Source organism: Sciurus carolinensis, chromosome 16 (assembly GCF_902686445.1).
Source record: "Sciurus carolinensis chromosome 16, mSciCar1.2, whole genome shotgun sequence".
In the NCBI taxonomy this organism is placed as follows: domain Eukaryota; kingdom Metazoa; phylum Chordata; class Mammalia; order Rodentia; family Sciuridae; genus Sciurus; species Sciurus carolinensis.
The window spans coordinates 16,933,496-16,955,945 of NC_062228.1; the positions used below are offsets into that span (position 1 = coordinate 16,933,496).

The 22,450-nt window shown below is 37.3% G+C and overlaps 1 protein-coding gene and 1 non-coding gene across 2 annotated transcripts in view; one reads left to right on the forward strand and one right to left on the reverse strand.

The window, feature by feature from the left end:
* Nucleotides 1-22,450, reverse strand: part of Nfatc3 (nuclear factor of activated T cells 3) — a 107,155-nt gene that overhangs the window by 55,713 nt on the left and 28,992 nt on the right. Inside the window, 1 exon segment of the mRNA XM_047527898.1 lies at nt 182-1,316. Coding sequence (XP_047383854.1) covers nt 182-1,316 — 1,135 coding nt within the window.
* Nucleotides 18,734-18,806, forward strand: Trnaa-ggc (transfer RNA alanine (anticodon GGC)). Its single transcript has one exon. It is a non-coding gene; the product is annotated as a tRNA-Ala (tRNA).

The window sequence follows — 22,450 nt, forward strand, 5'->3', positions numbered from 1 at the left end:
TGCAGCCCAGCGGTAAAGCACCCCTGGGTTATATCCCAAGTACCAAAAAATTAAATAGATAAATAGGAAGGAATGAAGGAAAATGAGAAGGAAAGGAGGGAAGGAGTGAAGAATGTTCAAAGCACTGCCACCAGTGACCCATACTATGAAAAGTCAGCAGCAGTCATTTCTATCAACTCACCGAAATATAGGCGTGTGGCCAGGCTTTGGTTTGTTCCAGGTAAAGGGTGAAGGAACTGAAAGAAATTGGTCACCAGATGAATCTTTCTTTAAAGGATACTGAGATCCAAGGCCATCATCTATTGAAGTTTCCCGAGATGGTGATAAATTTCCTTGATCATCTGAACAGAGCTCTAGTTTTCCTGGTAGTATGGCAGCTTGATCTTCAGAAGTCTTCCTTGTTTTCAAAGGGATATCAGTCTCTACACAGTACTGAAATGGAAAAAGTGCAGGGCCAAGGCCTGATCCACTATGGACAGAAGCGTTGAGCCAGGTATCTTCTGTTATACTTCCCCTAGGGGAGTGACCAGGAGAAGGAACAGGTGAGTGATGGGGTGACAGGGATCCAGCATAACAAACTTCAGCACTGGAGTGCCGCCGTTTCCCACAGGGTGAAGTGGGCCTCGATGAGGGTCCTGAGGCTGGCCGAGGGCTCAACCAATTCTCATCGGTGATACTGGATCTAGGAGAGTGGCAAGGAGATTGCCTGGGTGACAAGGAGTGTCCATGTCCATACTGTTGATGCCAGGACTCTTCTCCAGGGCAGCCTCCTGGAGAGCCACCTGGAGAAGTCAGAGGGGATCCAAGAGTAAATCGGGCAGCAGCTTCATTCAACTCCGAGTCCACATCATCATAAATGTGTGAAAGAGATTCACAAGAAGAAGCATCTGAGAACCAGCTCCTAGAAGAGATGCTGCTGGCAGGACTAGGACTAAGGGAAGACTCCCGGTAGGATGGCTCAAGAGGAAGATAGAGATGATCTCTAGAAGGCCTATCCAAATATTCCCTTTCTGGGTCATTTATATGTAGGTCATCTTCATGTGTATCTGCTTCTTGTTGACAGTTAGGAGAGATGGAAGTAATCTGAATACTTGGGCACTCAAAGGGTTTGGGACCACCTAATGGGCTGTATTTAGAGTCAGGACCATCACCAGTTCCTTCGTAGTTTTTGTGACCTTGGAGCTGAAACGATGGTGACAAAACAGAAGAGTGAGACGGTAATCCATGATGTGGTAAGCAAAGTGGTGAATTTAAAGTAGATGGAGGTGGATCTACATTAAAGATGTAAATGGATGCACAATCATCTGGCTCAAGATCTATGGGGAGGAAGTAAAAAAAAAAGTCAACAAAACATGATTAGAAAATCCATGTGTATACATTACTAATAATAATAATCTTCAGAGAAAAAAGTGGGAAATTAATTGAATGTCACTAGTTCCACTAAAGAGTTGATTTTTTAAATATATCTAGTTATCTCTGCAGATGTATATAATTACATTTATATATATAATTACATATTTTTATTATCACACTTCTGAAAATGATAATCTTATAATATAATCTGAAGATAAACACATTGAAAAGATACAACTGTAATTTTAAGAAACAGAATTATAGGATAATATAATCAAATAATTGAACCTCATTTGGGATTTGCATGTTACAATGGTGTAAAGGATACAATAGTCTTTGAAAAATGTTGTTGTTGTTGTTGTGGGGGATTGTTTTGTTTGCAGTGCTGGGGATGGAACCCAGAACCCTGTGCACACCAGGAAAGCACTCTACTACTGTGCTACATCATCAGTCCTCTCTTTTGGGGGGTGGGGATTGTACTAGAGATTAAATCTTAGGGCCATGTACATACTAAGCACATGCTCTATCACTAAGCAACATCTCTGACCTAACAGGTTATTTTTAGTGTATGTATACACAATGTTTTTTTTGTTGTTGTTGTTTGGGAGGGGGATACTAGGGATTGAAAACAGGGTTTAATCACTGAGACACGTCCCCATTCCTAGTCCTTTTTTTTTGGTTGAGACAAGGTCTCACTAAGTTGCTGAGGCTGGCTTTGAACTTATGATCCTTCTGCCTCAGCCTCCCCAGCTGCTGGGATTACAGGCGTGTGCCACCACATCCAGCTTACACACTAGGTTTATTAAAACAAAGGGTTATAGACTCAAAACCAGGAGACCTAGAACCTAATATATCTCTTCCATTAACCTGTACTCTTACTCACATCATTTAATCTAAGTCTCAGTTTCTTTGTAGTGAAATTTAAGATTTCTTTCACAAAATGTTTATGATTGACACTGACAACTCCTTCCTCTGCAGTCAAATTATCAAGAATTCCTATCTTTCTTCATAGCAGACTAGGTTACAAGCCATATGATACCTTGGACACTTTACTTCAGTAGAAAATAATTCAGTGGGGCTTTTAACTTAATTATTTATCGGTAAGGTAATCTTCATAAAGACGGAACTTTAAAAACTCACCCCTTGCTGGTATATTTAACACAAAACACGTCCTGTCAAATAACCTACTGAAGGTGTTTGCAATAATATGGGTGTTTTGCAACTTCAGTTTTAGGAAGAAGAGATTATTATTATCCATGTTCACAAAGGTATAAGTTTTAATAAACCCAAATACAAGATGCTAGTAACCACCTTCCTCTAAAAAGATCATCAATGGAAAAACCAAAAAGAAATACACCAAAGAGAATCACAAATCTTTACCCTCTGCTCGAAAGTCAAGATGATTATGGTGTCTCATTACATTATTACACTTGGAAAAAAATGTACTTCTTTAAACTTCAGGTGTTGCTGTCAATAGTAGGGTCCTTTAATAATTACTATAAATGATAGATTCTGGAATATTTTTAGGGGTGGGCAGGAAGCTGTAATGGGAATTAAATCCAGGGTTCCTTTACCACTGAGCCACTTCTGAGGTCCTATTTTAATAATTTTAATTTTGAGACAGACTCACTAAGGTGCAGAGGTTTGCCTGGAACTTGTAATCCTCCTGCCTCAGCCTCTGGAGTTACCAGGATCACAGTAGTTCGTGGCCATACCTGGTCACTGCTCAAATTTGGACAAGTTACTTTGTCTGCTTGAACCTGAATTTTCTGGTCTATCAAACCTGCCAGGAGCTGAGTATGGTATCTAAAACATATAGGACCATTTTAAGATAGGCAATTTAATATAATGATTAATATTTGGTAAAAACATGTTGCTATGGTTTGAGTAACTGTCCCCCAAAGGCCCATATGTTAAAGGACTGGTCACCTGCCTGTGGTACTATTCAGAGGTAGTGGAAACTTTGAGTTGGAGCCTAGGAGGAAACTTGGTCACTGGCAGCATGCTTTGAAGGGGATACTAGAACCCTATTACCTTTATCTCTTAGCTTCCTCCAACATGCCCTCCTGACATGATGTGCTGCCTCACCATAGGCCCAAAGCAACTGAGCCATTAACCATGGACCCCCAACTTCCAAACTGTGAACCAAAATAAACCTTTCCTTCTTTTAAGTTGATCTACTCTAGGTATCTATTACAAGAAAGAAAAATGACTAATACATCAATTACCTTTTCTTTCCCCTTTTTAAATTTAAGATGGGTATATTTTTAAATATGGAACACCTTACATATTTGCACAGAGGCCATGTTAATCTTCATATTATTTGAATTTTATCACATATACTGCTGAAGCACTGCTACACACACACACACACATATTTAATTCTGGAATATTTCTTAATAAACCAAAAAACTTTTTGAAGTACACTATTCTTACTCCTCTACTTAACTGAAATAGAAGTAGAAAGTAGAAAGTTCTGAGAAAGAAAACCCATATGTGGCTGGGAAAAAAAGTTGAAGGAAAAAAGCTATTAAAAATAAAACACCACCTGGGCTGGGGATGTAGCTCAGTAGTAGAGCACTTGAATAGCATGCAAGAGGCCCTGGGTTCAATCCCCAGCACCACCAAAAAAACCCACACATGGACAAAAAGAAAGGGCTTTAGTGAAAATGGAGAGTGACTGCTAATGGATGTTGGGTTTCTTTCAGGAAAATGACTGAGAACACAATCAATGTTCTAAAATTGGCTGTGGTGATGGCTGCACAATTCTGTGAGAATATACTAAAAATCACTTAATGGTACATTTACATGGATTAATTCCCAGCACTGCAGAAAAGCAAAACAAAAACTTCAAGTTGTTATTGCAACAGACAGACTATTAGAAGGGTAGAAAAAGACAAGGTTCAGAAACAGACAAAGTACACAGAAGAGATAGCATAAGCTGATAAAGACAGAATTTCATATAATTGGGATAAAGGACAAACTTTTTTTTTTTTGGGTACTAGGGACTGAAACCAGGAACACTTTCCCACTTTCCATATTCACAGCTTTGTGAGATTACTGCATTTCAACATGATGAATCACATAATACTTTTATGAGGGCTTTATTTTTTATATACCATAAATATACCCTTTAAAAGGGTGCCATCTGAAGGTTTTTAATATACTCATAAAGTTGTAAAACCATCACCATTAACTAACTCTGTTCGTTTGTGTGTGTGTATGTGATGCTGGTGATGGAATCCAGGGCCTTGTGCATGCTAGGCAAGCACTCTACCACTAAGTTATGCCCTGATTCCGTATTTCCATCGCCCCTGCCCCAAAGAAATTCCAAACCTACACAGGTAGGAAAGAAGAAATAAAAAGGAGATAAAAAGACAAGGAAATATAATCTTAGAAGTTCTGCATACCTCTCCTGGCATATCATTCCCCACGCCAGTTTCTCTCCTAGGTCTATCACCCCCAAATTTCTGGAAAAATCTCTAAGTCAAAGTTACCATAATTCACCCACTTATGTAAATTACCCTGGGCACTATTAATGAGCCACCAATAAATAAATAAAATGAAGAAAGATATGATATTTTACAAAACCTATAACTTAGGGTACTTTCCAATGCTCTCTACCAATCAGGTAATGAAGATCACTTCAGCCTAAGGATCCTAAGAACCACCAGACTGATACCCTTACATTCTTTCCCATATCCACCCTTCATCGAGTTTCCTTTAAGAGTCAGGAACTCCAAAAACATCTCTGTCTAGAGATGGTCATCCGAATTCTCCCTTGAATGTGCATTCCTCACTTTGCTAAATAAATCCCTGTACCTCTACTGACATGTGCTGAAATTCTTTTCTGTAACATATGTCAAGGACCCCACTTGTCCTCAGTTAAGTGCCCCACTTCCTTAGTAATTTCTCGGGACCTTCTTCTAGTTATATCACTTTCCAGCAACACCATTAGCAGTTACTTTCCATTCTTCCTCCCCTTAGCTCCCAGAAAACATTGATCTACTTTGTCGATATGAACAGTTAATTTGAATCATGCACATCTTCTTCTGAATCATTACTAAGTGTAATGATTTAATGTAATGATTTAATTGTAATGGAGTAACCACTTAAGACTTGGAGGCAGTTGGGTTTGGTGGTGTACACCTGTAATCCCAGGGACTGGAGAGGCTGAAGCAGGAGGATTGCAAGTTGGAAGTTAGCTTCAGCAATTCAGGAGGCTGTCTCAAACAAAAAGGGCTGAGGTGGAAGCTCAGTGGTAGAGTGCCCTGAGTTCAATACCCAGTACTGCATGTGTGCATGTACATACGCACATTCATGCTGTCATACACACAAGACGTTGAGGCAACAACTCCTCTATCCACCATGGTGTAACAAGAAAACATACACTATATTTTGGTCTTTGTCCCAGATTCCAGGCAAAGAGCTTCTAAACCCCCTTGGAATTTCCTGAGACAGAGGAACAGCTTTTGTTGTCAGTAACAAGCCCCTTTTAACTATACCTGAGCTTATAATAATGAGGTGACTCTTGGGTCCCTAGACAGACTAAGGATAGGGCTAGTCTTCAGAATGACCATGGCATGATTAAAGTCTTAAAACTTTTGGCCCCCACGATACCCACATAATCCAAGGAAGGGAGAATGACTGGAGATTGATTCCAGTCACCAGTGGCAGATGATTAAATCAACTGTGGCTATGTAGTAAGATTGCTAATAAAACTTTTTCAACAATGGGGTTTAGAGGAGCTTCCAGTTGGTAAAGTCATCAAAATGCTGGGAAGGTGATATGCCCAGAGAAGGCAAGGAGGTACACATACCCCTTCCTATGTATTGCCCTATGCATCTCTTCTATTTGGTTGTTCCTAAATAGTACCCTTTATAATAAGCAAATAAAAGTTAATTGTCTACTTGAGTTCTATGAATTCTTCTTGTGAATTACTAAACTTAAAGAGGGGATTGATGGAACCCCCAAAATGTGTAGCCAGTTAACATCTAAAGTGGGGAAGTCTTAGGAAACTGAATCCTTAACTTGTGGGATATAAATCCAAGACTATGCCAAAATTTGAATTCAACTGAATTGAGTTTTTAACAGGAACTTAGGTTGCCTTTGCTAAAAGCTGGATGAAACTTGGCATCTTTACCTTCTTTTTGTAACTGTCTGCTTTATTACCTTAAACTGGGTCAATTTAAGGTCTCTGTTCAGTTCTGCAGGAAGGCATGTTAATCATTAAAGAAGTGTTCATCTAAAATGTAGTAATATGGGGCTGGGGAGATAGCTCAGTCGGTAGTGCTTGCCTTGTAAGCACAAGGCACTGGGTTCGATCCCCAGCACCCAAAAAAAAAAAAAAAAAAAAAAATGTGGTAATATAAGGCTTGATAACTCTAAATTTAACCAACCTATCTTATCCCCCTCAAACCAAGGCAGCATCTTGCTTCAGATCCCTGGAGTGGTGCCTAGAAGTCTTCAGTCATTGTCTTACACCTTCCAGAGACTGCCCCTAACCCAAGCAGTAGCAATCAGCTATCTCATGGAAATTCACTTGCCCCTTCCAAAATCACAGATCTGATAATTAACATTTTGAGCAAGTAGAAATTGTCCCCTTGAGGATAAGAATATCTCCAGAGTCACCTTACAGAACAGGAACAGAGAGAATGATCAACCAGACCACAGAATGACCAAGACTGCTTACTTATACATACATTTCACCCCCTGCCACAATTTTCACTCTATTAATTAAAAAATTCTTTCTTACTTTCCACCAGTACCTTTTCAGTTTGATTTTGGGCAGAACCTGGACTGTTAGGACCCCTGGAGTCAGGCCTCTGGTCTAGGACTCCAGTAATAGATTAAAAGAATCAGAAAATTGCAGATCCACTTAAACAATAACATCCCTATGCTGTCACTCCTCCCCGGTATCTACCAATGACAATATTTTATTCAAATACAATGAGTCAATCTTTCTTTTCTTTGTTTTCTCTCTCTCTCTCTCTCTCTCTCTCTCTCTCTCTCTCTCTCTCTTGTACTGGGGATTGAACAGGGCTTTGTGCATGCAAGGCAAGCACTCTACCAACTGAGCTCCATCCCCAGCCCTAATGAGTCAATCTTTGAAAGTAAATTTAAACAACCTTGTTAAAATTTGTTTATAATGGAAGAATTAAGTCATACAACTTATAGAGAAAAACATAAGGGAAAAAAGTTTCAAGACATTGCATATGGCAATTTTTTGTGGACATTACACCAAAATCACTGGCAACTAAAGTAAAAATAGATGAACTGAAATATCAAAATTGAAAACTTCTGTGCATCAAAGGACACTAACACAATACAAATTCCCTACGGAATGGATGAAAATATTTGCAAATCATATCTCAGGGTAAACATTCAGAATTTATAAAGAACCCCTACAACTCAAAGACCAAAAAAAAAAAAAAAAAAAAAAAAACTCACTAAATAGACATTTCTCCAAAGATATACAAATGGACAAAATGTGCATGAAAAGATAAGCTCATTACTAATCACAAGGGAAATGAGAATCAAACCTACAATGAGACACCAACTCACACCAATTAGGATAGTTACTATTTATTTTTAAAAAACAAGAAGCACAAACAAAATAACATGTTGGAAAAGATGTGGAGAAACTGGAACCCTTATATCCAGTTGATGGGAATGTAAAATGATGTATGTAGGTGCTATGGAAAACAGTCTGGCATTTCCACAAATAACTGAAAACAGGATTACTATATGACCCAATAATTTTACTTCTGGGTATATTCCTGAGAGAATCAAAAGCAAGGTTAGATGTGGTGATTGTACACCTGTAATCCCAGTGGTCTAGAAGGCTCAGGAAGGAGGATCACAAGTTTGAGGCCAGTCTCAGCCACTTAGTGAGACTCTGTCTCAAAAGAAAAACTAAAAAAGGGCTGGGAATGTAGCTCATGGTAGAGCAACTCTAGGTTCAATCTCCAGTATTGAGCACATGCACACACATACACACACACATACCACACACCACACACACACACACACACAGGCTGAAAGCAGAGAAAAGATATTTTATATAATATATTCATAGTTATTAAGAAATATATTATATATATTTATAATATATAAATATATTCAATGTTATTAAGAAACCCAAGTATCCATTATCAGATGAATAAACAAAATGCAGTATACATAAATATTATTCAGTCTTAAAAAGGAAGGAAATTCTGACACATGCAATACCACAAACTTGAAAACATTTTACTAAATAAGTCAGTGACCAAAGGACTAATACTGTATGATTCCATTATATGAGGTACCTAACATAGTCAAATTCATAGTCCTCCTGTCCCAAAGTTTTCTTCACTTTGAGTTATCCTGCCTCTCATACTGATAGCCAATGTAGGTTCAATGTAAGCAGCTTATGCTTTTCTTCCCCTGAGTTTCATTAAAAAATGTTCTTAGCTCTAGGTCCAGCAGACATTTTTCCAACTACTATCTTGTTGCCAAAGGTTACAGGAATTTGTCCCAGGACCTTGTTGTTTTTCTAGCTACTATCTGTAATGGCTTAAAAAACAAAACAAAACAAAACAAAAAAACTTTTTATTTCAGAGATCCCTTGGTCTCAGAAGTTTTGGTTTATCAGACAGTTCCAGAAGTGGTTATCTCATCAGTTCAATGTCTGCAAGAAATCAGTTTGTAGAGGGTAGAGGCAGTGCTCCGTGTCAGAGTACTTGCCAAGCATGTGTAATGCCTTGGGTTTTATATCCAGCAGTGGGAAGGAGAAAGAATGAAAGGAAAGACAAAAAGGAAGGAAAAAAGAAGGGAAGGTTGGTTTTTGTTACATTCCATTTTGACATTTTTTGGGGTACTAACTTTGTGCTGTTCACTTTTTAATCCTACTGAAAAAAGAACAGTAAAACAAAGTCCCTGCCCTCATGGAACTTACATTCTAGTAACAAACGTTAGATGTGATACTGCTATAAGGAAAAATAAAACAAGATAAAGAGGACTGAGAGGAAGCAAGATTATTACTTTAGATAGGGAGGTCTGGAAATGCTTCTCTAATATTTGAGGAGGTACCAAGAGAGTATGAATTTAACACAGTTTTATAGAAATTTGGGAGAATACTGTAAGTCAAAGATAATGGCAAGTAAAAAGGCATGAAGATGAAGTGTTCTCAGAGTTGATGAGAAACTCTAGGAGGACTAGAACTGAGTAAGAAAGGGAGAAGGGTGGAGATGTGAGATAAAGAGAGAGCTAGTCAAGGACCTTGTGAAATGAGTATCCACTAAAAGGTTCTAACAGAGGAGTGCCACAATCTGATATACATGATCTAATAGACATGCAAGAGGCTACTGCAAAAACAAGTAAGAAATAATGGAGCACAGGACCTGTGTGGCAGTGGGTTGTAAAAGTGTAAGCAGCAATAGGAGTTAGATTTTGGATGAAGGCAGTGCTGACAGAACTCCTTACTTGGATGTAAGAATAGTCAGGATGAGACCATGGTTTGAAGTTTGAACTATTATAAAAACAGCACTTCAAATTACAAAGAAATGAAGAAGGAAGAGACAGACTAGGGAGATATGAAACAAAAAATTCTACTATGTATACACTGAATTGAGATTCCAGTAAGTATTCCAATGGAAATATCAAGTAGAAATTTGTACATAAAGGCACAGGCTGGCCATGAAAATTTAGGAGTCATTAATGTACAAATATTTAAATCCACAGACCAGAATATCACCACAGAGTTGAGTACAGGCAGAGAAGAAAGCAGGTAACTGATGCACAGGGGACTCCAAAGCTTAAGGATTAGGGAGAAAAAAAAAAGAATGAATTAAGAAGGGAAAAAAAGCCAGGTTGGTGGCACATGCATGTAATTCCAGCAACTTGGGAGGCTGAGGGAGGAGGACTGCCAAATTCAAGGCCAGTCTGGGAATTCAGTGTGACCCTGCCTCACAACAAGAAATTTGAAAAGGGGCTGGGTATATAGCTCAGTTGATAAGAGTGCTTGCCTTGCATGCACAAGGCCCTGGGTTCAATCCCCAGCACCACCGGAAAAAAACAAAAAAAACAAACAAACAAAAAAAAATGTGGCATCTCAGAAGTCAAGTGAAGAACTATTAATAATGCGGTAATTATTTTAAAGGAAGAATTCTACATGGCTAGTTTACGAACAGTAAATGAGATGTGCATGGTCCTTGTCCTCATGAAGTACAGACTGACAATGAAACTAAGAACTCAAGTACTACTAAGTGGTAAAAAGACTAAAAGAAACTTATTTTAGACAGACTACAGAGATTGTTTTTTTTGACAAGATAACATGTAAAATAAAAACTCAAATAGGAACCAGCAAGCAAAAGAAAGGGAGGCAAGGATAGAGAAGGTGATAATTCTGACATAGAGGAACAACATCAGGAAACATTCTGAGTCAGATAAAATTTTGTTTTCTTTGAGGAAGTTAAAGGCCCAATGTGGCTAGAGCTAACCAATGAAGGAAGAGTGTTAGAAGAAGTAAGACTTAGACAAATGGTAAGGAGTGTGAATTTTATTCAAAGTATTCTGGAAACCATGTAAGACTTTTTAAAAGAATAACATTTTCTATTATATCTGAGAATAACTTCAACTTTTGTATATCCATTACCTATAAAATCCCTAAAATTTATTACACCTATAATACATTATTTGTTAATGTTGTTGAATTACTTCCCTTATAGAATCCATGTTACTCCCTAAGTTATGTTCTGTAAAATCCTCAATTAGGAAATTCTGAACCATGATTTTCTTGGTAATGCTATCAGACTGGGTGAATTAGGATACAACAAGAACTTTCTACAACTTAGCTGAAAATGTCACCTATCCAAAAAGCAGTTACACACATAGAGATAAAACAAGTCTCTGAACACCCAAAATACACATACGCAGTGTAAAAGCTCAGATGTTTAATTCACAGGAATTTTTCTTGGCTCCTCATTCAAGACACTAACTCAATTTCAGATCTCATAATACTGTATGCTCATGTAGTCCACAGATTAGAAGCAGGAAATCAGGCTTGGAGAGAAGATGCTACAAAGGAAAACAAAAATAAAAACAGGCAGTTCAAAGGGCACAGTACCTTAAAAGCATTCAATCTGCTCTGTAAGAATTCCATCTTATCATTCTGTTTATTTACAAAGTACACTTTTCCTTTAAAATGTCAATTATAAGCTGGGCCTGATGGTGCATGCCTCTCTCATTCCAGCTCCTTGGGAGGATGAGGCAGAATAATTATCAAATTTTAGTCCAGCCTAGGTTACAAAACCTTTAATGAAAAGGAAAAAAAAAAATTAAGGACTAAGGATGTAGCTCAGTGACAGAGAGCTCACCCAGCATGACTCAGATCCTGGGTCTGATCCCCAAAACAGAGGTAAAAAAAGTAAATTATAAATTTAGTCCTTGCTCATTATTTCATTAGTATTATAGTTAAACTAGGATTGACTGGAGCAGGTGAATTTCATTTTTGGGACCCTAGTCACAAAATAAGTTAAAAATGTAAGATTCAATAAAGTCACTCCTGTGTTTGCACAACAATATAAATGCACTTCCTGACACTAATCTGTAGACTAAAAAATGGCTAAAATGATAAATTGTTATATATGTTTATCACAATTTTAAAAACTGCTGGTACCCCAGTTCAAAACAGGATAGCAGCATGTAACCATACTAGCAGTCACTATATTCTTTGTCATCATGCACTCACAGTTTAAAAAAAGAATTCACTTTTTACTTGGCATGTAGTTGACCAATGAGGTGTGTGGTGCATGCCTATAACCCCAGTGACTCAGCTTGGAGGGTGAGGTAGGAAGAGCCCACGTTCAAGTGCAGCCTAAGCAACTTAGCAAGTCCCTGTCTCAAACTAAAAAAAGAAAAGAAAAGAAAAGAAAAGAAACAAAAAGAAAAGAAAAGAAAACCAAAAAAACTAAAAGAGGACTAGGGACTGGCTCAGTAGTTAAGCACATTGGGTTAAATCTCTGGTATTAAAAAAAAAAAAGAACATACTTCATCAAGTAGCAAAAATGGATTAAATCTCTTTTGAGTGAAAAAATGGGAAAGTCACCCATGTAAAACTTTATAATGTCATTCAAATGTAATTATTGGATGAAGGTTGTTCTTGTGGTTGACTAATGCCAAAAGCCATACCTTTCCCTAAATAAACTTAGGTAAAGCAAACATATTCTATGTAAGAATGATATCTTAAAGTATCACAAGGACATGAACATTTGTGAAACTACTGCTTCTTTTTCACAAGTGTCATCAAAGTCCAAGCCCTGAAAATGATATGAATATCCACTACAATAAACAGTCCTAGGTTCTGATTACTAAGTCTAGAGTTCTAAAATTTGTGACACTTCAGAAATCTGGTCATCCAAAAAACTTATTTTATGTTGTCTCAGTCACTTGAGGGGCCAAGTCAGCACACAGTAACCTGGTGAATACAGGTTGTCTATAACAATATAAAGCAGGGGTTGATCCAAATCTGATCTACCACCTGTTTTTCTATAACCTACAAGTTAAGAATGGTTTTAGATGGGTTCAAATAGAACTTTTTAACTGTTTTGCAACACAAAACAAGATTCAAACTATGGTGCTCATAAATAAAGTTTTACTGGAACCTAGCCATACTTAATACATATTATGTACTGTCTATGATTACTTTCCCAAAAGGGTAGAGATGAGTAACTGAAAGACACCACATACAGTGGTTGTCATGTTGCTGCTTGGTACATTAGCAAATTACAGTGACACAGTTCTAGCTTGAGTGCATTTCAAGTGCAAAGGATACTGATATACTGAGACTTCATTTTTAAGAACCAGTGCCCAGCTATCATGAATGTGCATGAGTGTGGGTTAGTTTGCTATCAAATCAGAATGTATACTGTATTTGTGTAATTTACAGAAGTAAAATCTTGATGTTCAGACCTTTTTGGTCTAATAGATGTGGATACAGTTTATTTTACTTGAAATTTTGTTGTCTACTTTAAGTATATTTAGTATAAATATTATTAGAGATTTGAATCTTTACATAAAAAAGAAATCTTAAGTAATACAGTTATTGGCAAGGTTGCAATGACTACAGAAAAATGAAAAGCAAATTCTCAATTTAAGCATAGGAAAATATTGTGCATTTAATATTTGATAAAACTGATTTTGTTTACCAGAAAATGTACAGCATTTATTCAGTAATATTTTTGCTATTTCGATGAGTACACATTTACACAATTAATTAGAGAAAAGTTTAAAAGATGAGCAATAGAGTAGAAAGTATCTCTTACCTAGTTGACCCAGACTGGATTATATAATAGCTATTTAAGATGTAACAAACAACAGGAAGACAGAACTTGAAACAAGTAGACTAATGTGTAAAATCCTTGATTTAAACATTGATATTTCAGAATGCAAGTTGAATAGATTAAGATGAAGCACATTAACCCAAAATGTGATAAAGATGGTGACTTAACAAAGGCTATAACAGATTATTAGATTTTATATTCAGAAATTCTTCTCCATGTGTAGGAGTCATAGTAGGTGGCTCTTGCTGGGAAATGTCTTCCCACCCAACCATCACAAGTGTGGAATCATCAATCCATATTTGCAGACATTTTTCTATGGATAAATATACAACCTTCTCAAATGACTCAGAAAAAGTATTTGAGGGCTGTGGTTGTGGCTCAGTGGCTGAGCACTTGCCTTGTATGCATGAAGCACTGAGTTTGATCCCCAGCACCACATAAAAAAACTAAATAAACAAAATAAAATTATTTTTAAAAAAGCATTTGAGAGAATTCAACATCTTTTCTATTTGCATAGCCTCCAAAAGAATAAAATAACTAGGAAAAAATTTAACCAAGGAAATAAAAGACCTGCATACTAAAAACTATAAGTAATTAAACAAATATAAAAATATAAAAACTAAATATGTAAATAAAAGGTATGATTTCCTACATTCATGAATTGGAAGATAATATTGTTAAGGTGGCAATATTCCCCAAAATGATTCAGTGCAACCCCTACCAATACCAATGGTGTTTTTCAATGGTGTTTTCTTCTTTATGGGAGCTAGGGTAGACAGCTTATCTCACTCTTGGTTCTATTCCTAGAACTGCAAAAACCAAAACACAACACACTCATCATCATCATCATCATCTCAGAAAACTAGGAATAGAAAGGAACTTCCTCAGATAGAGCGCTAATTTCCAGAATATACAAAGAACTCAAAAAACTCTACACGAATACAAATAATCCAATCGACAAATGGGCTATAAGGCTATGAACAGACACTTCACAGAAGAAGATCTACAAGCAATCAACAAACATATGAAAAAATGTTCAACATCTCTAGTAATAAGAGAAATGCAAATCAAAACTACCCTAAGATTCCATCTCACCCCAATTAGAATGGCGATTATCAAGAACACAAGCAACAACAGGTGTTGGCCAGGATGTGTGGAGAAAGGTACACTCATACATTGCTGGTGGGGTTGCAAATTAGTGCAGCCACTCTGGAAAGCAGTATGGAGATTCCTCAGAAAGCTTGGAATGGAACCACCATTTGACCCAGCTATCCCACTCCTTGCCCTATACCCAAAGGACTTAAAATCAGCATACTACAGAGAAACAGCCACATCAATGTTCATTGCTGCTCAATTCACCATAGCCAGATTGTGGAACCAACCTAGATGTCCTTCAATTGATGAATGGATAAAGAAACTGTGGCATATATATACAATGGAATATTACTCAGCTATAAAGAATGATAAAATTATGGCATTTGCAGGCAAATGGATGAAATTGGAGAATATCATGCTAAGTGAGATAAGCTAATCCCAAAAAACTAAAGGACGAAAGATCTCGCTGATAAGTGGATAAGGACATATAATGGGGGGTGGGAGGGTTTAGTGTTAGGGTTAGGGTTAGGTTTAGGGTTAGGGTTAAGGAGGGTGGTAAGAATGGAGGAAGGAAGGACTGTGTAGAGGGAAAAGAGGGGTGGGAGAGTTGGGGGGGAAGGAAAAAAAAAACAATGAATCAAACAACATTACCCTATGTAAATTTATGATTATACAAATGGTATGCCTTGACTCCATGTACAAATAGAGAAACGACATGTATCCCATTTGTTTACAATAAAAAAAAAAGGAACTTCCTTAACACAGGGCATTTATATTAAAAAAAAAAAAAAAAAAAGAAAAAAGAAAAACTACAGGTAACATCAAACTTAATAGTGAAAGCAAAGTTTTCCCCCTAAGATTAGGAACAAAACAAGGATGCCTGCTTCTATCATTGCTATTTAACGCTGTATTGGAAGTCCTGGCAAGAGCAATTAAGCAATAAAAAGAAATAAAAGGCAGTCAAATGGGAAAGGAAGAAGTAAAATTATATCTATTTGCAGATGACATGATTTTACATACAGTAAATCCCATAGGATCCACAAAATAACTAAGAAGTAAATTAACTAAGAAGTAAATTCATTAATGTGCAGGGTAGAGGATCAATAAATAAAATTCAGTTGTTCCTATATATCAGCAGTGAACAATCTAAAAGAGAAATTAAGAAAATGTCTATTTACATATCCTCCAAAAGAACTGGAATAAATTTAACCAAGGAAATAAAAGACTTGTATACTAAAAACTACAAAACGTTACTAAAACAAACTAAAGAAGCACCTGGGTACCTTTGTGCATGCATGTAATCCCAGCTAGTTGGGAAGTTGAAGCAGAAGGACAGCAAGCTGGAGACCAGTCTCAGCAACTTAGCAAAGACCATCTTAAAAATAAATAAATAAAAAAGGACCCCGGATGTAGCTTAGAGGTAAAATTCCCCGGGGTTCAATTCCTGGCATCAAAAAAAAAAAAAAAAAAAGGAGGATGAGGAAGAAGAAAAAATTAAAGAAGCAGAAAAAAAAATTTTTTTTTCTAATTCATGAAGTAAATAAACGGTAAGATTTCCTGTGTTCACAGAATGGAAGATGATATAGTTAATTTGGTAATATTCCCCAAAGTGATCTATGTAATGTACAAAGCTGCTCTCCCCGCCCTTTCTGTTGCAGCCATTTCCCCGCCTCCCAACTTCTGTCAGTCTGTGAACATCCTAGCTATTGGTTCATCAGTCAGCTTGCAAGTATCCTTCTCCGTTATTGGTCCCATTAGCCTGGTAGAATTCAAACTGCTTCACGGTAGCTACCCCGCCATCTTTTTCTCTCTTGCTTCTTTCTCCCCCGACTCTCTTTCTCCTCCTCTCTTTTCACACTCTTTCTTGCACGCCCTTTCTCTTTCCCTTTCTTTTCCTCTCATTTTCTCTCTTACCCTGCAGGGAGACACTCTGTTTGCTTAATAAACTCCCTTATGTGATTTCCATGTCCGGCATGGTTTTTGTGGGATTCCTTACAGTGTACTCCCTACCAAAATTTCAATGACTTTTTCTGAAAAATGGAGATGCCTATTCTCAACTTTACATGGAACTGCAGTGGGATCCAAAGAGTTTCCAAACAGCCAAAATAACATTGGAAAATAAAAACAAAGTAGGATTCACACTCTAAAATTTATTACAAAGAAACAGTAATCAAAACAGTGTGGCACTTGCCAGGTGTGATGGTGTGCACTTGTAATCCCAGCAACTCAGGCGGCTGAAGCAGGAGGCTGAAGCAGGAAGATTGAGAGTTCAAAGCCAGCGTCAACAACTTATCAAGGCGCTAAGCAACTTAGCAAGACATTGTCTCAAAATAAAATACAGAAAGGATTGGGGATGTGGCTCCGTGGTTGAGTGCCACTGGTTCAATCCCTCATACCAAGACAACAACAAAACAACAAACAAATGAACAAAAAAGACAGTGTGGCACTGGCATAAGAATAGATGTACTGATCAAGGAATAGAAGCAAAAATAACCCAAATATCTATGGCAAATTGACCTTTTTTGGGGGGGGAGAGATTAAACCTAGGGTTTCACACCTACTAAGCAAGTGTTCTACCAATATGCTAACACTTCCAGTCCCTGGCCAACTGATTTTTGACAAGGGTGCCAAGGTCATTCAAAATGTGGCAAAAACAGTCTTCTCAACGAATGGTGATGGGATGACTAGATCATTAATTGCAAAAGCTGAATCCCTATCTCATACCATATCCAAATTAATTCAAAATGGACCAATAATATAAATATAAGTGCTAAAACTCTTAGAAATAAACTTAAAAATATACCAATATTTATGACCTCAGATTTGACAACAGATTCTAAAATTTAATACTAAAAGCACAAGCAATAAAAGGAATACTAGATAAAATGGACACAGTAAAAGTTTTAAATTTTTGTGCACAAAGGACATAATAAAGTGAAAGACAACCTCTACAAAGGAAAAAAAATCTGCAAATCACTTATCTGATAAAGGACCAGTACCCAGAATATATAAAGAACTCTACTAACAACAACAAAAAGACAAATTACTCAAGTAAAAAATGGGCAAAGATATTTCCCCAAAGAAAATATGTAAGTGGCCAGTTAATACATGTAAAGCTGTTCAAAATCATTGCCCATTAAGGAAATGCAAATCAAAACCAGAATAGAATCTTTTTTTTTTTTCTGTTCCAGGGACTGAACTCAGGGGCGCTTAACCACTGAGCCACATCCCCAGTCCTTTTTGTATTTTATATTTGGAGACAGGGTCTCAATGAGTTGCTTAGGGCAACTAAATTGCTAAGACTGGCTAAATTGCTGAGACTGGCTTTGAACTCAAGATCCTCTTGCCTCGGCCTCCGGAACAATAATACCATTTTATACCTACAAAGATGCCTTTACACCCCCTCCTGCCACTCATACTGGTGACTGAACTCAGGGCCTTGTGTATGCTAGGCAATCACTCTATCACCACCTACGTCCCCAGCCCTTTTGTTGTTGTTGTTATTACTATTTTACTGAGACAGGGTCTCACTAAGTTGCATAAGTTGGCCTCGAACTGCTGGGATTACAGGCATGACCCATGGTACTCAGCTTTAAAATACATACACATACACACACACACACACACACACACACACACACACATACACACATATATATTTTTTTAACCAGAAAATGTTAAGTGTTGATAAGGATCTGAGAAATAGGAATCTTAGTACATTACTGGTGGCAATGTAAAGGGGGTATACATACTGTGCCTCAAAAGGTTAATGACCAAGCGAATCCACTCACAGTTACACATATCCAAGAGAATGAAAACATTTCTATACAGAAACTTGTACACAAATGTTTACAGCAAAATTACTCATTGTAGCCAGAACATGGAAACATAAATAGTTCTCTATAGATGAATCAATAAGCAAACTGTGGTACATTCAGTGGAATATAAAAAGGAACTTGGGCTGGGATTGTGGCTCAGTGGTAGAGCACTTGCCTGGCATGCATGAGGCCCTGAGTTCAATCCTCAGCACCACATAAAAATAAAATAAAGGTTCAAAAAAAAAGGGGAGGGAGACTAAGTACTAATAGATGCTACAACTTGAGTGAACCTTGAAAACATTATGCTAAGTGAAAGTCGTCAAACACAAAAGGCCACATACTATATGATGCCTTCTTACCTGATTTATCCTGAATAGGCAAACTCAGAGACAGAAAGCAGAATAGAGGTCACCAATGGATACAGGAAATAAGGAGTGACTTCTTAATGGGTGTGGGGTATTCTTATGGGCTAATAAAAAAGTTCTGACTCTAGAGAGCTGGGAACAGTAGTGCAGGGACTCAGGAGGCTGAGGCAGGAGGATCACAAGTTCAAAGTCAGTCTCAGTAATTCAGCTGAGACCCTGTTTCAAAACAAAAAATAAAAAGGGATGGGGACAGTTGGGTGCATGGAATGGAAGGTGGTATAGTTAATTTGGTAATATTCCCTGTAATTCTACCAACTCAGGAGGCTGAAGCAGGAGGATTTCAAGTTTGAGACAAGCCTCAGCAACTTGGGAAGGCCCTAAGCAATTTAGCAAGACCCTGTCTCAAAAGGAAAAAATAAAAAGGAGCTAGGGATGTGACTCAGTGGTTAAGCGCCACTGGATTCAATCCCCAGTACCCAGGGGAAAGTTGGGGGATGCTGATGGTTGTACCACATTGTAAATACACTGAATGTCACTTAATTGTATGTTTTCAAATGGTGATTATTATGTGAATTCTAACTCATTAGTAAGAATATAAAGAACTTTCAGTGAAGAAAGAGAACTGAAGACACACATTTACCCATGTCCTTTTCAAACTCAACTAACAAATAAGAAAAGAATTATTTTTAAGGATGTAAAAATCACAAGAACAAAAAGAGCAGGAAATGAAACCATAGCAACAAAATTTTTAGATACTGCAATGTAGGACTCTTGGTAACTGATTTAGGACTTGAAAAAGCTAAAACATAAGTCAACAGTGAGAAAAGCCAAGAAGAAAACTGATTTACACAAAGAACCCCAAACAGAAAATATACTACCAGGTATCCTGGAAGGAAGGTGAAGTCAAAGCTAAAAACTCTTAAGACTGGTATAAAGTTTATTTAAAGAGTAGCTAAACATGTTCCTAAACACCTCCCACTCTATACTACTGAATGACTTCCTTTAGGCAGAAGATGAATGCAAGTTGCAGTGGCGCCTGCCTATAATCCCAGCAGCTCAGGAGGCTGAGACAGGAGGATCGAGAGTTCAAAGCCAGCCTCAGCAAAAGCAAGGTGCCAAGCAACTCAGTGAAACCCTGTTTCTAAATAAAATACAAAACAGGGCTAGGGCTAGGGCTGAGGATCAGTGGTCGAGTGCCCCTGAGTTCAATCCCCGATACCAAAAGAGGAAAAAAGAAAAAAAAAAAGACTTCCTTTAGGCAGAAGATGAAATTTTGTGAAGAGGTAATACAGGATGACTGAAAGTCTGAGCAACCATACTGAATACAATGTGATAAAATAAGAATCTCTAAAATTTGTACACTGAAACTTTAAGTGCTTTTCTACTCCCCAGATTTGGCATAATGGGCTTATTTGTACTCTGCAGTCAATGGACTGGAAGATTTCTCCTTTTGGGAATCTAATTAACCTAAGAGAAAAGAACTACAGATAATGACATCAATGGTAAACTAATAAAAACCCCTACAACAATGCCTGCAATTAGCAAGTGACACTGGTGATTACAAAGTTACCAAAAAGATCTTGGTGGTTCATTTTTCAATAATAAGCAGACAGTGACAATCACCAAGCATGTGAGAAAATCTTTTATTTTAAATCTTCAACATTAGCCAGATGTGGTAGCACACATCTGTAATCCCACCAGTGGCTGCCAAGGCAGGAGGATCACGGGTTCAAAGTCAGCCTCAGCAACTTAGCAAGGCACTAAACAACTCAGTGAGATCCTGTCTCTAAAATACAAAAAAGGGCTCAGTGGTTAAGTGCACAGGGGTTCAATCCCCAGTCCTGTATAAATAAATCAATAAATAAATGGTCAACATTAAAAACAGGGATAAAGGAAAGCAAAAGAAATGCAAAGGGAAAAGCCTTTGTAATAAGCTAAAAACAAAATCTGTACTCAATATCCTCAGAAAGAAAAGATATTGCAACCCTGAAATAAGATTATGTGCTTACTTTAAAAGATTAAATAAGAACCCCTAAAATGTTTATTATGCAAATAATGTAAATACACTATTTTACTTGAGTCTTATAAATGGAGGATTCCAGGACAAACTGAAAGATGAAACTGAAACCTCCCAAAAGAGGTAAGCCAAGAAACAAACCGAAAATAGGATAAAAAATATCAGAATCTATTTCTGAAAATTGGGAGTTACAGAAGACAATAGAAAATGAAAAAGAAATAACGTATCATTCAGTGTCCAGCATAATGGACTAGAACAGATCCATACTGACTGACACATCATCATGAAATTTTAGAACACAAAGGACAGAGAAGAAACTAAAAGACTGGGAGGAAGGAACAGGTTACAAACTAAGCATCAAGAAGTAGGCATCAGAACTGTAATAATTAAAATTAAGAAATAGCATGTTGTAAGAAAAAGAGAGTTAACAAGCTATCAACTGTCTAAACTCAAAGTGCGTCAGAAACTTAGAAAGGAAAATAACGTAACCAAAAAAATGATAGTAACTGAAAATGGGAAAATTATATTTCAACGACTAGATCAACAGAGTCAGAGTACAAAATGCAATAAAGAAGGATGAAGGGGCTGGGAGATAGCTCAGTCGGTAGAGTGCTTGCCTTGTAAGCACAAGGTCCTGGGTTCAATCCCCAGCACCCCCCCCCAAAAAAAAAGGATGAAAAAGATGAACTAATTTATACCCAAATTTCATTAAGCAAAGGAAATTTTTTTCACTCAAGAACATAGCATGCACTAGGCTCCCCTGGGTTAGATCCCTATCCTGAAAAAAGAAGCAAGAGGAGGGGGATGAGCAGAGAGTGGGGAAGAACAACAACATATTGTGACAAGAATGAATGTAGACATTCACAAAAGTACTCATTTCTATTATATCTAGCTTCGGATCACATCTTTTCAAAGAAACAAATCTTAATAATAGCCATAATTACCTGAATCACTAAACCCAATGTAAATTTTTTTCAGCCCTTATTTGTACTAAGTTCACTAAGGCACTAGAGATAAACCACTCTTCCTTGTTTTGGGTACTGGGAATTGAACCCTGAGGTGCTTAACCACTGAGCAACATTCCCAGCCCTTTTTATTTTTATTTTTTTTTAACACTGGTATTTTTTTGACACAATATCTTAATTTTGTTTATTTATTTTCATGTGGTGCTGAGGATCAAAACAGGTGCCTTACTCGTGCTAGACAAACACTCTATCACTGAACTACAATCCCAGTCCCTGAGTCCTTTTCATTTTGAGACAGGATCTCACTAAGTTGCTGAGGACCTAAGTTGCTTGGAGCTTGTGATCCTCCTGCCTCAGCCTCCTGAGCCACTGGAATTACAGGTGTGAACTACCACACATTCTTTCTTCCTTTTTTTTCAGTACTGGGGATTGAACCCAAAAGTGTTCTACCACTGGGTTATATCACCAGCCTTTTTTTTTTTTTTTTTTTTTTTTTTTAAAGCGAGATCTTGCT